Below are 14,566 nucleotides of genomic sequence, written 5' to 3'. Positions count from 1 at the left end.
TCCAGCCAGGGGCTCAGGGACAGAACCTGAATCCCGCAGGACCTGAGCCCCTAAGGAAAGGGAGGCCACAGTCTCTGCAGACCAGCAGATTTAGCCTTTCTTCCTGGTAGTTCTAAGGAATCCAGGCAGCCCAGACAAGTAGGTTTCCCCCGCAGTGAGGCACACCACCTCTACCAAGGGGCAAAGTGCTTTGTTAAATGGGTATTGTTCTCCGTGGTACCCAACTGTGTGAGACTCTCCAACGGGGTTGTCAGAAACCCTATACAAGAGCAATCCTACTGGCATCAGGTTGGTGCCCCTGGAGCTCAGAGGTCCTAGAGGAAGGAGAAGGCACCCAGCCTCCTTGAGTGACGTCTCCAGGCATGGGAGTGAATCAGATGAATAGGGCCTGAAGTGAACCCCCAGCAAATGAAGAGGGACCTGACCACTGAAAGAAAAACAAGCAGAAAGAAACAATAAAAGCAGCAACAAAAAAGCCCCCACAAAAACCCCATCCAAGGGTCAGAGCCTCAAAGACCGACTCTAGACAAACTCAGGAAGATGAGAATCAACAAAAAAATGCTGAAAACCCAAAAGGCCAGAGTGTCTCTTCTCCTCCAAATAATTGCAACATCTTTCCATCAAGGACACAGAACTGGACAGAGGATCAGATGGGTGAATTGACAGTAGTAGCCTTCAGAAGATGGGTAATAAAAAACTATGCTGCACTAAAGGAGCATGTTCTAACTCAATGCAAAGAAATTAAGAACCTTGATAAAAGCTTATAGGAGCTGCTAACTGAATGACCAGTTTAGAGAGGAACATAAATGATCTGATGGAGCTGAAAACCTCAGCATTAGAAGTTTGTAAAACATATACAGGTATCAATAGCCAAATTGACCAAGTGGAAGAAAGGATATCAGAGTTTGAAAACCACCTTACTGAAATAAGGCATGCAGCCAAGACTAGAGATAAAAGAATGAAAAGGAATGAACAAAGCCTCCAAAAAGTGGGGCTTCATAAAAAAGACCAAACCTACGATTGCTTAGAGTACCAGAAGATGAGGAGAATGGAAACAAGCTGGAAAACACACTTATATTTATGGATATATTAAGGATATTATCCAGGAGGACTTTCCCAACCTAGCAAGACAGCCCAACATGCAAATTCAGGAAATACAGAGAACACCGTTAAGATACTCTATGAGAAGATCAACCCCAAGACACATAATCATCCAATTATTCAAGCTTGAAATAAAGGAAAAATTGTTAAGGGCAGTCAGAGAGAAAGGCCAGGTCACCTACAAAGAGAAGCCCATAAGATTAAAACTACACCTCTCAATAGAAACCCTGCAAGCCAGAAGAGATTGGGGGCCAAATTCAACATTGTTAAAGAAAAGAATTTTCAACCCAGAATTTCATATCCAGCCAAATTAAGCTTCATAAGCAAAGGAGAAATAAAATCATTTTGAGACAAATGTTGAGGGATTTCATTATCACCAGGCCTGCCTTGCAAGAGCTCCTGAGAGAAGCACTAAATATGGAAAAAAAGCACCCAGTACCCGTCACTGCAAAACACACCAAAATGTAATGACCAATGACACTATGAAGAAACTGCATCAACTAGAGTGCAAAATAACCAGCTAGTATCATGATGACAGGATCAAATTCACACATAAAAATATTAACCTTAAATGTAAATGGGCTAAATGCCCCAATTAAAAGACACAGACTGGCAAATTGGATAGAGTCAAGACTCATTGGTGTGCTGTATTCAGGAGACCCATCTAATGTGCAAAGACACACATAGGCTCAAAATAAAGGGATGGAGGAAAATTTACCAAGCAAATGGAAAGCAAAACAAAAACAAAAAGAAAACAAAACAAAGAAAACAAAAAAAAGCCCAAAAAACCAAAACAAACAAACACAAACCCACAGGGATTTCAATCCTAGTCTCTGACAAAACAGACTTTAAAACAAAGGTCAAAAAAGCATAAAAAGGGCATTACATTATGGAAGAGGGAACAATTCAACAAGAAGAGCTAACTATTCTAAATATACATGCACTCAATACAGGCATACCCAGATTCATAAAACAAGTTTATAAGACATACAAAGAGACTTAGACTTCCACACAATAATAGTGGGAGATTTTAACACCTCACTGTCAGTATTAGACAGAACTAGACAGAAAATTAATAAGGATATTCAGGACTTGAACTCAGCTCTGGATCAAGTGGGCCCAGTAGACATATGCAGAACTCTCCAACCCAAATCAACAGAATATACATTCTTCTCAGTACCACATGGCACTGATTCTAAAATACACCACGTAATTGGAAGTAAAACACTCCTCAGCAAATGCAAAATAACTGAAATCATAACAAACAATCTTTCAGAACACAGTGCAATCAAATTAGAACTCAGGATTAAAAATCTCACTCAAAAACACAGAATTGCACAGAAATTGAACAACCTGCTTTTGAATGACTCCTGGGTAAACAATGAAATTAAGGCAGAAATCAAGAAGTTCTTTGAAACCAATGAGAACATGGAGACAATGTACCAGAATCTCTGGGACACAGCTAAAGCAGGGTTAAGAGGGAAATTTGTAGCACTAAATGCCCACATCAGAAAGCTTGGAAGATCTCAAATTGACAGTCTAGAATCACAGTTAAAAAAGCTAGAGCATCAAGAACAAACTAATCCAAAAGCTAGCATAAGACAATAAGTAACTAAGATCAAAAATAATTGAACTAGATAGAGACATGAAAAGCCCTCCAAAAAAATCAATAAATCCAGGAGCTGGTTTTTCAAAACAAAAAACAAAAACAACAACAACAAAAAAAACCAAAATAGACCACTAGCTAAACTAATATAGAAAAAAAGAGAAGAATTAAATAGGTACCATAAAAAATGATAAGGAAATATCACCACTGACCCCACAGAAATACAAACAACCATCAGAGAATACTATAAACACCTCTATGCAAATAAACTAGACAATCTAGAAGAAATGGGTAAATTCCTGGAGGCATACACACTCCCAAGTCTAAACAATTAAGAAGTTGAATCCCTGAATAGACCAATAACAAGTTCTGAACATGAGGCAGTAATTAATAGCCTGCCAACTGAAAAAGCCCAGGACCAGATGGACTCACAGTTGAATTCTACCAGAAACACAAAGAGGAATGGTACCATTCCTTCTGAAACTATTCCAAACAATTGAAAAGGAGGGACTCCTCCCTAACTCATTTTATGAAGCCAGCATCATTCTGATACCAAAACCAGGAAGAGATACAACAAAAAAGGAAAACTCCAGGCCAATATTTCTGATGAACATCGATGCAAAAATCCTCAATAAAATCCTGACAAATCAAATCTAGCAGCAAATAAAAAAAACTTACCCACCATGATCAGGTTGGCTTCACCCCTGCGATGCAAGGCTGATTCAACATATGCACATCAATAAACATAATCCATCACATTAAACAGAACCGAAGACAAAAACCACATGATTATCTCCATAGATGCAGAAAAGGCCTTTGATAAAATTCAACATCCCTTCATGTTAAAAACTCTTAACAATCCCAGCACTTTAGGAGGCTGAGGCAGGTAGATCACGAGGTCAGGAGTTCAAGACCAGCCTGGCGAACATGGTGAACCCTCATCTCTACTAAAAATACAAAAATTAGCTGGGCATGGTGGCATGTGCCTGTAACCCTAGCTACTTGGGAGGCTGAGGCAGGAGAATCACTGGAATCTGGGAGAGGGGTTTGCAGTGAGCCAAGATTGCACCACTGCACTCCAGCCTGGGCAACAAGAGCAAGAATCCATCAAAAAACAAACAAAACAAAAAAAAACCACCTCTTAATGACAAACCCACAGCCAATATCATATCAATATCATATTGAATGGGCAAAAGCTGGAAGCATTTCCTTTGAAAACTCGTACAAGACAAGGATGGCCTCTCACATGACTCATATTCAACATAGTATTGGAAGTTCTGCCCAGGGCAATCAGGCAAGAGAAAAAAACAAAGAGTATTCAAATAGGAAGAGAGGAAGTCAAATTGTCTCTGCAGACTGCATGATTCTACATTTAGAAAACTCCATCACCTCAGCCCCAAAACTCTTTAAACTGATAAGCACCTTCAGCAAAGTCTCAGGACACAAAATCAATGTGCAAAAGTTATGAGCATTCATTTACACCAATGATAGACACAAGAGAGCCAAATCATGAATGAACTCCCATTCATAATCGCTAAGAAGAAAATAAAATACCTAGGAATACAGGTAGCAAGAAATGTGAAGGACCGCTTCAAGGAGAACTACAAACCACTGCTCAAAGAAATCAGAGAGGACACAAACAAATGGAAAGACATTCCATCTTCGTGGATAGGAAGAATCAATATTGTGAAAATGGCCATAATGCCTAAGGTAATTTATAGATTCAGTACTATTCCCATCAAACTACCATTGATATTCTTCATAGAATTAGGAAAAACTATTTTGGATTTCACATGTAATCAAAGAAGACCCTATATAGCCACGACAATCCTAAGCACAAAGAACAAAGCTGGAGGCATTGTGGTACCTGGCTTCAAACTATACTACAAAGCTACAGTAACCAAAACAACATGGTACTGGTACCAAAGCAGATACATAGACCAATGGACTAGAACAGAGACCTCAGATATAACACTACACAGCTATAATCATCTGATTTTCGACAAATCTGTTAAATACAAGCAATGGGGAAAGGATCTTCTATTCAGTAAATGATGCTGCAAAAACTGGCTAGCCATATGCAGGAAACTGAAACTAGATGCTTTCCTTACACCTTATACAAAAATTAACAAGGATTAAAGACTTAAATGTAAAATCCCAAACCCTAAAAACCCTAGAAGAAAACCTAGGCAATACCATTCAGGACATGGGCATGGGCAAAAATTTCATGACAAAAACACCAAAAGCAATTGCAACAAAAGCCAAAATTGATAAATAGGATCTAATAAAATAGCTTCTGCACAGCAAAAGAAACTATAAGACTGAACAGGCAACCTACAGAATGGGAGAAAATTTTTGCAATCTACCCATCTGACAAAGATCTAATATCCAGAATCTACAAGAAACTTAAATTTACAAGATAAAACAACCCCCTCAAAAAGTGGGCAAAGGATATGAACAGGCACTTCTGAAAAGAAGACATTTACATGGCCAGCAAACATACGAAAAAAAGCTCAACGTCACTGATCATTAGAGAAACGCAAATCAAAACTACAATGAGACACCATCTCACACAGGTCAGAGTGGTGATTATTAAAAAGTCAAGAAACAATAGATGCTGGCAAGGCTGTGGAGAAATAGGAACGCTTTTACACTGTTGGTGGGAATGTAGTTCAACTGTTGTGGAATACAGTATGACAATTCCTCAAGGATCTAGGACCAGAAATACCATTTGACCCAGCAATCCCTTTACTATGTATATACCCAAAGGAATACAAATCATTTTACTATAAAGACAAGTGCACATGTATGTTTATTGCAGCATTATTTAAAATGGCAAAGACATGGAACCAACCCAAATGCCCATCAATGATACACTGGATAAAGAAAATGTGGTATATATGTACCACAGAATATTATGCAGCCATAAAAAGGAACGAGATCATGTTCTTTGCAGGGACATGGATGACACTGGAAGCCATTCTTCTCAGCAAACTAACACAGGAACAGAAAACGAAATACCACATGTTCTCACTCATAAGTGGGAGCTGAACAACAAGAACACATGGACACAGGGAGGGAAACAACACACACCAGAGCCTGTTGGGAGGTGAAGGGTGAGGGGAGGGAACTTGGAGGGCCAGTCAATAGGTGCAGTGAACCACCATGGCACATGTATGGTATGTAACAAACCTGCACATTCTGCACATGTATTCCATTTTTTTTAGAAGAAAGAATAAAAAGAATTTTTCACTGATGGTTTTTGTTTGATTTTGCTAACATTTCTCAACCCTGTACTCCTTGTCCCTTACTGAGTTCTCAACAAATATTTTCTCTTTTGCCGGTTATAATTTAATTTGCATTTTTGGTGATATATTTTTTCTTACTTTTTCCCCCTTGTACTTTGAAAGCTTATTTTTCATGTGCTCCCATTATCCCATCCTATATTCCTTATATGCTTGTGTCTATACTTTAGATCTTCATTTTAAAATGTTTTGGATTCATGGAAATATTTATCATGACTTTCATCTGCTCTATAGACATATTTTCTAAGGTTTGTTTTTCTTCATTCTTTTGTCTCTTTTTTCCCTTGAAGTACCACTGTAGAAAGATAATGCTGTTTCTTTTTTAAAACTACTTATTTACTAATCTTGCAATAGTTATATACAGAGGTTTATTTGTGGGAACTTCCAAGGTAGAACTCAGGATAGCAGGGATTAATTCTGGTTTGAAATAAAGTTATTATTGGCTGAGCACGGTGGCTCATGCTTGTAATTTCAGTACTTTGGGAGGCGGAGGCAGGCAGATCACTTTAGGTCAGGAGTTCAAGACCAGCCTGGCCAACATAGTGAAACCCTGTCTCTACTAAAAATAGAAAAATTAGCCAGGCGTGGTAGCGCATGCCTATAATCCCAGCCACTCTAGAGGCTGAAGCAGGAGAGTCGCTTGAACCTGGAAGGTGGAGGCTGCAGTGAGCCAAGATTGTGCGCTGCACTCCAGCGTAGATGACAGAGCAAGAGTCTGTCTCAAAACAACAACAACAACAAAAAAAAACAACAAAAAAAAAACAAAAGAAAAGAAAATGACAGAAATTTATAACAGGGTTTTTCTTTGTGTGTGTGTGTGTGTGTGTGTGTGCGTGCGCGCGCGCGCCTGTGTCTGTGTGTGTTCTGTCACTCCTCTCTGATTAAAACAGATCATGGGCTTCAGTGCTGATCATAATTCATTTTGTCATCTGCCCTGACTGAGAGCCTCCTCTCTATATGTATGATGTGACTGTGTATTTCCTTATTCTTTGCTCTCCTGTTACTCCATGATGCTACTTGGGGTCAAGGGAAGATCCTACTGCCAAGTTGGAGACTCACTACCAAGTTGGGAATTCCAAAATACAGAATAACTCATTTTTATTTTCACAGAGCTAGTAGGGGAAAACTGTTTCATCAGGTTTGTCTAATATTAAAAAGCTGTCTAGTCTTAGAGTCTTCCTGGGTTGCCCCTGCCTGTTTCCACTTTTTAAAAACTTTAGTGGATTTGGTAGTTGTTCCTCATCTACTGTAGTCTGTGGTTACAGATGTCCAAGTTTGGTCGAAGATGATGTTTTTATATTTTTTTAAATTATTTGTATTCTTTGGGTAGTGATTTTAAGTGATGAAGGGGAATAATGAACAATGGTATGTCACCATTTTAAATTTTGAAATCCATTTTGCTGAATACACTTTGCATAAAAATTAATCATGCAGCTATATTCTCTGTGTATTATAAAATAGAACTCTATTCTCATCACACGTATCAACCTCTATTCATCACCATGACAGGTGCTGTCCCTCATAAATAGAGACATTAAAAAAATGTAAGAAAAACTTTTAGCTTCTTCTCCATTCTATACCATTTAAGACAAATTAGGAATTGAGAATTGAATTATATTTACCTATCAAAATAACCGATGCCTTCTTAAGACATGTTCTGGAGCTCCACAGGAATCCTAAGGTATCAGATATCAAATCTGTAATGTAGTTCCTATGAGAAATTATCTGAGAATAAAAGGGAAAAAAGCACCTCTCTCAATTGTTGAAATAGAACATTTGCTTCCTCCAGAAAGGCTTCAACATACCAAATCAGGACCAAATTAGAAGCTGGGGATGTTTTTGTGTGAACTATACTCTTGTTCCTAAACTCAACTTTCTTTTTCCATTCTTTGGTTAGCATTCATCCATCCCTACTTGTCTATCATTACTGTTCATGCTGGGTTTCAGAGGACTAGCTCAAGAGGCAGTGGCAAAGTAATTCTAGTTTTCTTTTTCATGATCTGGGATGTTCTTCCTACCTTAATACCCATCCATAGCTCAAAATGGATGGGCAGGAGGAAGAAGATAAGATGGATGATCAATGCTGAGAAAGAGGAAGTGGAAAATTCTAATTCCTCTCTGCTCAAGCTTCAGTTATAATCACTTATTGAAGATTTTTTCTTCCATTTCTTTTTCTCCAAGATCTTCTCTTATCCCCATTACAGGTTTTATCACTTTGGAGATCCTGTAAGTTTTGTCTATAACTCTTATAGTAGTAAAAATGGAAGAGCCACTTACAAGATTGTTACAGATATTGAGCACCACCATCTCAAAACTGTAATTTTCATCTTTGAGCAAACGTGATGTTGACCACTTTAATTGTGAGGTACAGATTTTTAATGTATATTTACATGCCTGTGAGACAGAAAAGGGTCAGTGAAGATCTATTCATCTGTTGTTAGATAAAACATTGTAATTCTTGGTAAATTTAAGAAAAAGAAGATCAAATGACTTACTTTAGCTACTCTTTCCTTGTCATCCTCCAAAAACAGGATCAGGGGCACCAAGCCTTCTAGAATCACATCATTCAGCATCCATGTGTACTGTCTCATATCCCTAACTAATTTACCAAAGTGTTGAATTGCAATACTTCGAATGCCTCCATTAATCTGTAAAAGAAAAAAAGTCTTATTTGAGGATAATATTAGGGCTTTTTTTTCAATCAGTAATCTACACATGCACATACATACACACACGATATAAATATACTATATATGTATATGTCTATACATACACTATGTGAAATTTTATTTATTTTTAAAAAAATTCACCTTGGGTTAAAGTAGTTAGGGTGTCTTTTAATTTTAAAATAATATTTGCTTACTTATTATTCACAATAACCAAGATATGGAATTAACCTGTGTCCATCAATGGAATAATTGAAATACTTTTCAGCCTTAAAAAAGAGTAAAATCCTGTCACGTATGACATGGATGAACTTGGAGGACATCATGCTATTTGAAATCAGTCAGGGACAGAAAGACAAATATTGCATGATCTCACTTATATGTGGAATATTAAAAGGTTGAACTCATAGAAGAGGAGAGTGGGACTAGGTTGCCAGCAGCTGAAGGGTGGTGGGAGGCACTGGGGGAGATGTTGGTTAAAGGATACAAAGTTTCTGTTAGACCGGATGAATAAATTCTAGAGATCTAACGTAAGTCTACTTACATTAGACTATAGTTAATAATGTAATGTATACTTAAAAATTGCAAAGAGATTAGGTCTTAAATGTTCTCACTACACAAACAAAAAAAGATATGTGAGGTAATGGCAATGTTAATTTTGTTTGATTTAATCATTTCACAATGTATAAATATATCAAAACATATTGGATTCTGTAAATGTATACAATTTTAATTTATTAATTATGCCTTAATAAAGCTGAAAAAATATAAACCAGTAAAAAATTACTTACCAAAATTCAGATTGCGTTACCAAAAACTCCTGTGAAAAATTAGTTTCTTTAATTCAGGAAGATGATTAGTATTTAATAATATCCTAAAAGTATAAACTGAAATAGTATGTATAATTTGGTGATAATTTTTATAAGGATACTTATAATAACGTAACCATGCTGTGTTCAAAAGCTGGAGGACTTTGCTGAGTTGCCACTGAGTAGCAATGGAAGCTCTATGCATACTGGCGCATAACCAGGTTTTCAAGGGCTACTTATGTCAAATAGGAAGGTAATTGGATAAAAATGATTCTAGAAAGGAAAAATTGCAAGTAAGAAGAGGTTAATTTTTTTGTTTTGTTTTGTTTTTTGTTTGAGACGGAGTCTCGCTCTGTCGCCAGGGCTGGAGTGCAGTGGCCGGATCTCAGCTCACTGCAAGCTCCGCCTCCCGGGTTTATGTCATTCTCCTGCCTCAGCCTCCTGAGTAGCTGGGACTACAGGCGCCCGCCACCTCGCCCGGCTAGTTTTTTGTATTTTTTAGTAGAGACGGGGTTTCACAGTGTTAGCCAGGAGGGTCCCGATCTTCTGACCTCGTGATCCGCCCATCTCGGCCTCCCAAAGTGCTGGGATTACAGGCTTGAGCCACCGCGCCCGGCCAGAAGAGATTAATTTTTAAATTTCATTTATTTATATTTTATTAGAGACAGGGTCTCACTCTGTTGCCCAGGCCAGAGTGCAGGGGCAGGATCATAGCTCACTGCAGCTTTTAACTCCTGGGTTCCAACAACCCTCCGGCTGGTCTCAAAATCTTGGGCTCAAGCAATCCTCCCATGTCAGTCTTGGAAAGTGTTGGGATTACAGGCGTAAGCCACTGCACTTGGCCCAAATTTTAAAAATATAATATCACTTTCTGGTTTTCAGGAAATGTTTATAATCTCATATTGATTTTTTTTATGTGAGCATTCTGACTACTCACATATATCACATATATGACCTTGGCCAAATATTGCCTTCTCTTTGCCTTAGTTTCTTTACATGAAAATTGGATAATAGTAATACAGTTGCTTAGAGATTTATGTAAGATAGCGCATGTAAATCCTTTCGAATAGCCCCTGGTATATATTAAGTGTTCAATAAATTAAGCCACTTTTTTTTTTTTTTTTTTTTTTACTTTAAGTTCTGGGGTACAAATCCAGAAAGTTTAGGTATGTTACAAAGGTCTATGTGTGCCATGGTGGTTTGCTGCACCTATCACCCCATCATCTAGGTTTTAAGCCCCACATGCATTAGCTATTTCTCCTAATGTTCTCCCTCCCCTTGCTACCCACCCCCCAAGTGGCCCTAGTGTATGTTGTTCCCCTCCCTGTGTCCATGTGTTTTCATTGTTCAACTCCCACTTACAAGTGAGAACCTGAGGTGTTTCATTTTCTGTTCCTGTGTTAGTTTGCTGAGAATGATGGCTTCCAGCTTCATCCATGTCCCTGCAAAAGACATAATCTTCATTCCTTTTTATGGCTGCATAGTAGTCCATGGTGTATATATATCACATTTTCTTTATCCAGTCTAACACTGATGGGCATTTGGGTTGGTTCCATGACTTTGCTACTGTAAGTAGTGCTGCAATAAATATACGTGTGCATATGTCTTTAGAGCAGAATGATTTATAATCCTTTGGGTATATACCCAGAAATGAGATTGCTGGGTCAAATCGTATTTCTGGTTCTAGATTCTTGAGGAATCACCATAATGTATTCCACAATGGTTGAACTAATTACATTCCCACCAACAGTGTAAAAGCGTTCCTATTTCTCCACAGCCTCATCAGCATCTATTATTTTTTGACTTAATAATCACCATTCTGACTGGCATGAGATGGTATCTCACTGTGGTTTTGATTTGCATTTCTCTAATGATCAGTGATGTTGAACTTTTTTTCATATGTTTTTTGGCCATGTAAATGTTTTCTTTTGATAAGTGTCTGTTCATATGCTTTGCCCACCTTTTGATGGGGTCTTTTTTTTTTTCTTGTAAATTTAAGTTTCTTGTAGATTCTGAATATTAGATCTTTGTCAGATGGGTAGATCGCAAAATTTTTCTCCCATTCTGTAGGTTACCTATTTACTCTGATAATAGTCTGTTTTGCTGTGCAGAAGCTCTTTAGTTTAGTTAGATTCTATTTGTGAATTTTGCTTTTGTTGCAATTGCTTTTGGCGTTTTTATAATGAAGTCTTTGCCCATGCATATGTTCTGAATAGTATTGCCTAGGTTTTCTTTGAGGGTTTTTATGGTTTGGGGTCCTACATTTAAGTCTTTAAGCCATGTTGAGTTAATTTTTGTATAATGTATAAGGAGGGGTCCAGTTTCAGTTTTCTGCATATGGCTAGCCAGTTTTCCCAGACCATTTATTAAATAGGGAATCTTTTCTCCATTGCTTGTTTTTGGCAGGATTGTTGAAGATCAGATGATTGTAGATGTGCGGTGTTATTTCTGAGGTCTCTGTTCTGTTTCATTGGTCTATATGTCTGTTTTGGTACCAGTACCATGTTTTTTGGATACTGTAGCCTTGTAGTATAGTTTGAAGTCAGGTACCATGATGTCTTCAGCTTTGTTCTTTGTGCTTAGGATTGTCTTGGCTATATGGGCTCTTTTTTCGTTCCATATGAAATTTAAAGTAGGTTTTTCTAATTCCGTGAAGAATGTCAATGGTAGTTTGATGGGAATAGCACTGAACCTGTAAATTACTTTGGCCAATATGGCCATTTTAATAACATTGGTTCTTTTTATCCATGAGGATGGAATGTTTTTCCATTTGTTTGTGTCCTCTCTGACTTCCTTGAGCAGTGGTTTGTAGTTCTCCTTGAAGATGTCCTTCACATCCCTTGTGAGCTGTATTCCTGGGTATTTTATTCTCTTTGTAGCAATTGTGAATGAGTATTCATTCATGATTTGGCTCTCTGCTTGTCTATTGTTGATGTATAGAAATGCTTGTGATTTTTGCACATTGACTTTGTATCCTGAGATTTTGTGAAGTTGCTTAGAAGCTTAAGGAGTTTTGGGGCTGAGGTGATGGGGTTTTCTAAATATAGAATCATGTCCATAAACAGAGATAATTTGACTTCCTCTCTTCCTATGTGAGTACCCTTTACTTGTTTCCCTTGCCTGATTGCCCTGACCAGAACTTCCAATACTGTGATGCATAGGAGTGGTGAGAGAGGGCATCCTTGTCTTGTGCTGGTTTTCAAAGGGAATGTTTCCAGCTTTTGCCCATTCAATATGATATTGGCTGTGTGTTTGTCATAAATAGCTCTTATTATTTTGAAATATGTTCCAATAATACCAGGTTTATTGAGAGTTTTAACATGAAGGAATGTTGAATTTTATCGAAGGCCTTTTCGGCATCTATTGAGATGATCATGTGGTTTTTGTCATTGGTTCTGTTTATGTGATGGATTACATTTGTTGATTTGTATATGTTGAACCAGGCTTGCATCCCAGGGATGAAGCCGACCTGATCGGGGTGGATAAGCTTTTGAATGTGCTGCTGGATTTGTTTTGCCAGTATTTTATTGAGGATTTTCTCATCAATGTTCATCAGGGATATTGGCCTGAAGTTTTCTTTTTTGTTGTGTCTCTGACAGGTTTTGGAATCAGAATGATGCTGGACTCATAAAATGAATTAGGGAGAAGTCCCTGCTTTTCAGTAGTTTGGAATAGTTTCAGAAGGAATAGGACCAGCTCTTCTTCATATGTCTAGTAGAATTCGACTGTGAAATGGTCTGGTCCTGGGCTTTTTTTTATTGGTAAGGCGGCTATTAATTACTGCCACAATTTCAGAACTTGTTATTCGCCTATTCAAGGATTCAGCTTCTTCCTGGCTTAGTCTTGGGAGGGTGTATGTGTCCAGGAATTTACCCATTTCTTCTAGATTTTACCGTTTATTTGTGTACAGATGTTTATAGTGTTCTCTGATGGTAGTTTGCAGTTCTGGGGGGTGAGTTGTGATTTCCCCCTTATCATTTTTTATTGTGTCTATTCTTCATTCTATTTTTCTATATTAGTCTAGCTAGTGGTCTATTTTGTTAATTTTTTCAACAAACCAGCTCTTGGATTCATTGACTTTTTGAAGGGTTTTTTGTGTCTTTACTTTCTTCAGTTCTGCTCTGATTTTAGTTATTTCTTGTTTTCTGCTAGCTTTTGAATTTGTTTGTTCCTGCTTCTCTAGCTCTTTTAATTGTGATGTTAGGGTGTCGATTTGAGATATTTCTAGCTTTTTTTTTTTTTTTTTTGACAGTCTCACTCTGTCGCCCAGGCTGGAGTGCAGTGGTGCAATCTCGGCTCACTGCAACCTCCACCTCCTGGGTTTAAGTAATTCTCTGCCTCAGCCTTCCAAGTAGCTAGGATTACATGCATGTGCCACCATGCCCGGCGAATTTTTGTATTTTTAGTAGAGATGGGGTTTCAGCATGTTGGTCAGGCTGGTCTTGAACTCGTGATCCACCCACCTCAGCCTTCCAAAGTGCTGGGATTACAGGCGTCAGCCACTGCTCCTGGCCGATATTTCTAACTTTGTGACATGGACATCTAGTGCCATAAATTTCCCTCTCGACACTGCTTTAGCTGTGTCCCACAGATTCTCGTACATAGTCTCTTCTTATTGGTTTCAAAAGGCTTCTTGATTTCTGTCTTAATTTTATTATTTACCCAGGAGTCATTCAGGAGCAGGTTGTTCAATTTCCATGTAATTGTGGGCTTTTGAGTGAGTTTCTTAATCCTGAGTTCTAATTTGATTGCACTGTGTTCTGAAAGATTGTTTGTTATGATTTCAGTTATTTTGCATTTGCTGAGGAGTGTTTTGCCTCCAATTATGTGGTCTATTTTAGAATCAGTGCCATGTGGCACTGAGAAGAATGTATATTCTGTTGATTTGGGTTGGAGAGTTCTGTATATGTCTATTGGGCCCACTTGATCCATAGCTGAGCTTAAGTACTGAATATCCTGTTAATTTTTTGTCTCGTTGATCTGTCCCTTGTTTCTCAGAGGTTTTGCTCATTCCCTTTTATTCTTTTTTCTATAATATTGTCTGCATGCCTGATTTCACCAAGATAATCTTCAAACTCT

At 38.0% G+C, this 14,566-nt stretch overlaps 1 protein-coding gene across 1 annotated transcript in view; it reads right to left on the bottom strand.

The window, feature by feature from the left end:
- Positions 1-14,566, bottom strand: part of MROH9 (maestro heat like repeat family member 9) — a 119,638-nt gene that overhangs the window by 32,070 nt on the left and 73,002 nt on the right. The window contains exons 17-19 of the mRNA XM_033198150.1: positions 8,508-8,660; positions 8,290-8,406; positions 7,635-7,737 (exon numbers count right to left, since the gene is read on the bottom strand). Of these exons, the coding sequence (XP_033054041.1) occupies positions 7,635-7,737; positions 8,290-8,406; positions 8,508-8,660 (373 nt within the window). The remainder of the gene's footprint in view (positions 1-7,634; positions 7,738-8,289; positions 8,407-8,507; positions 8,661-14,566) is intronic.

The sequence above is a fragment of the Trachypithecus francoisi genome, unplaced genomic scaffold (assembly GCF_009764315.1).
Source record: "Trachypithecus francoisi isolate TF-2019V2 unplaced genomic scaffold, Tfra_2.0 Lachesis_group5, whole genome shotgun sequence".
NCBI classification, from domain to species: Eukaryota; Metazoa; Chordata; class Mammalia; order Primates; family Cercopithecidae; genus Trachypithecus; species Trachypithecus francoisi.
This window is presented reverse-complemented; position numbering and strand designations above follow the sequence as displayed.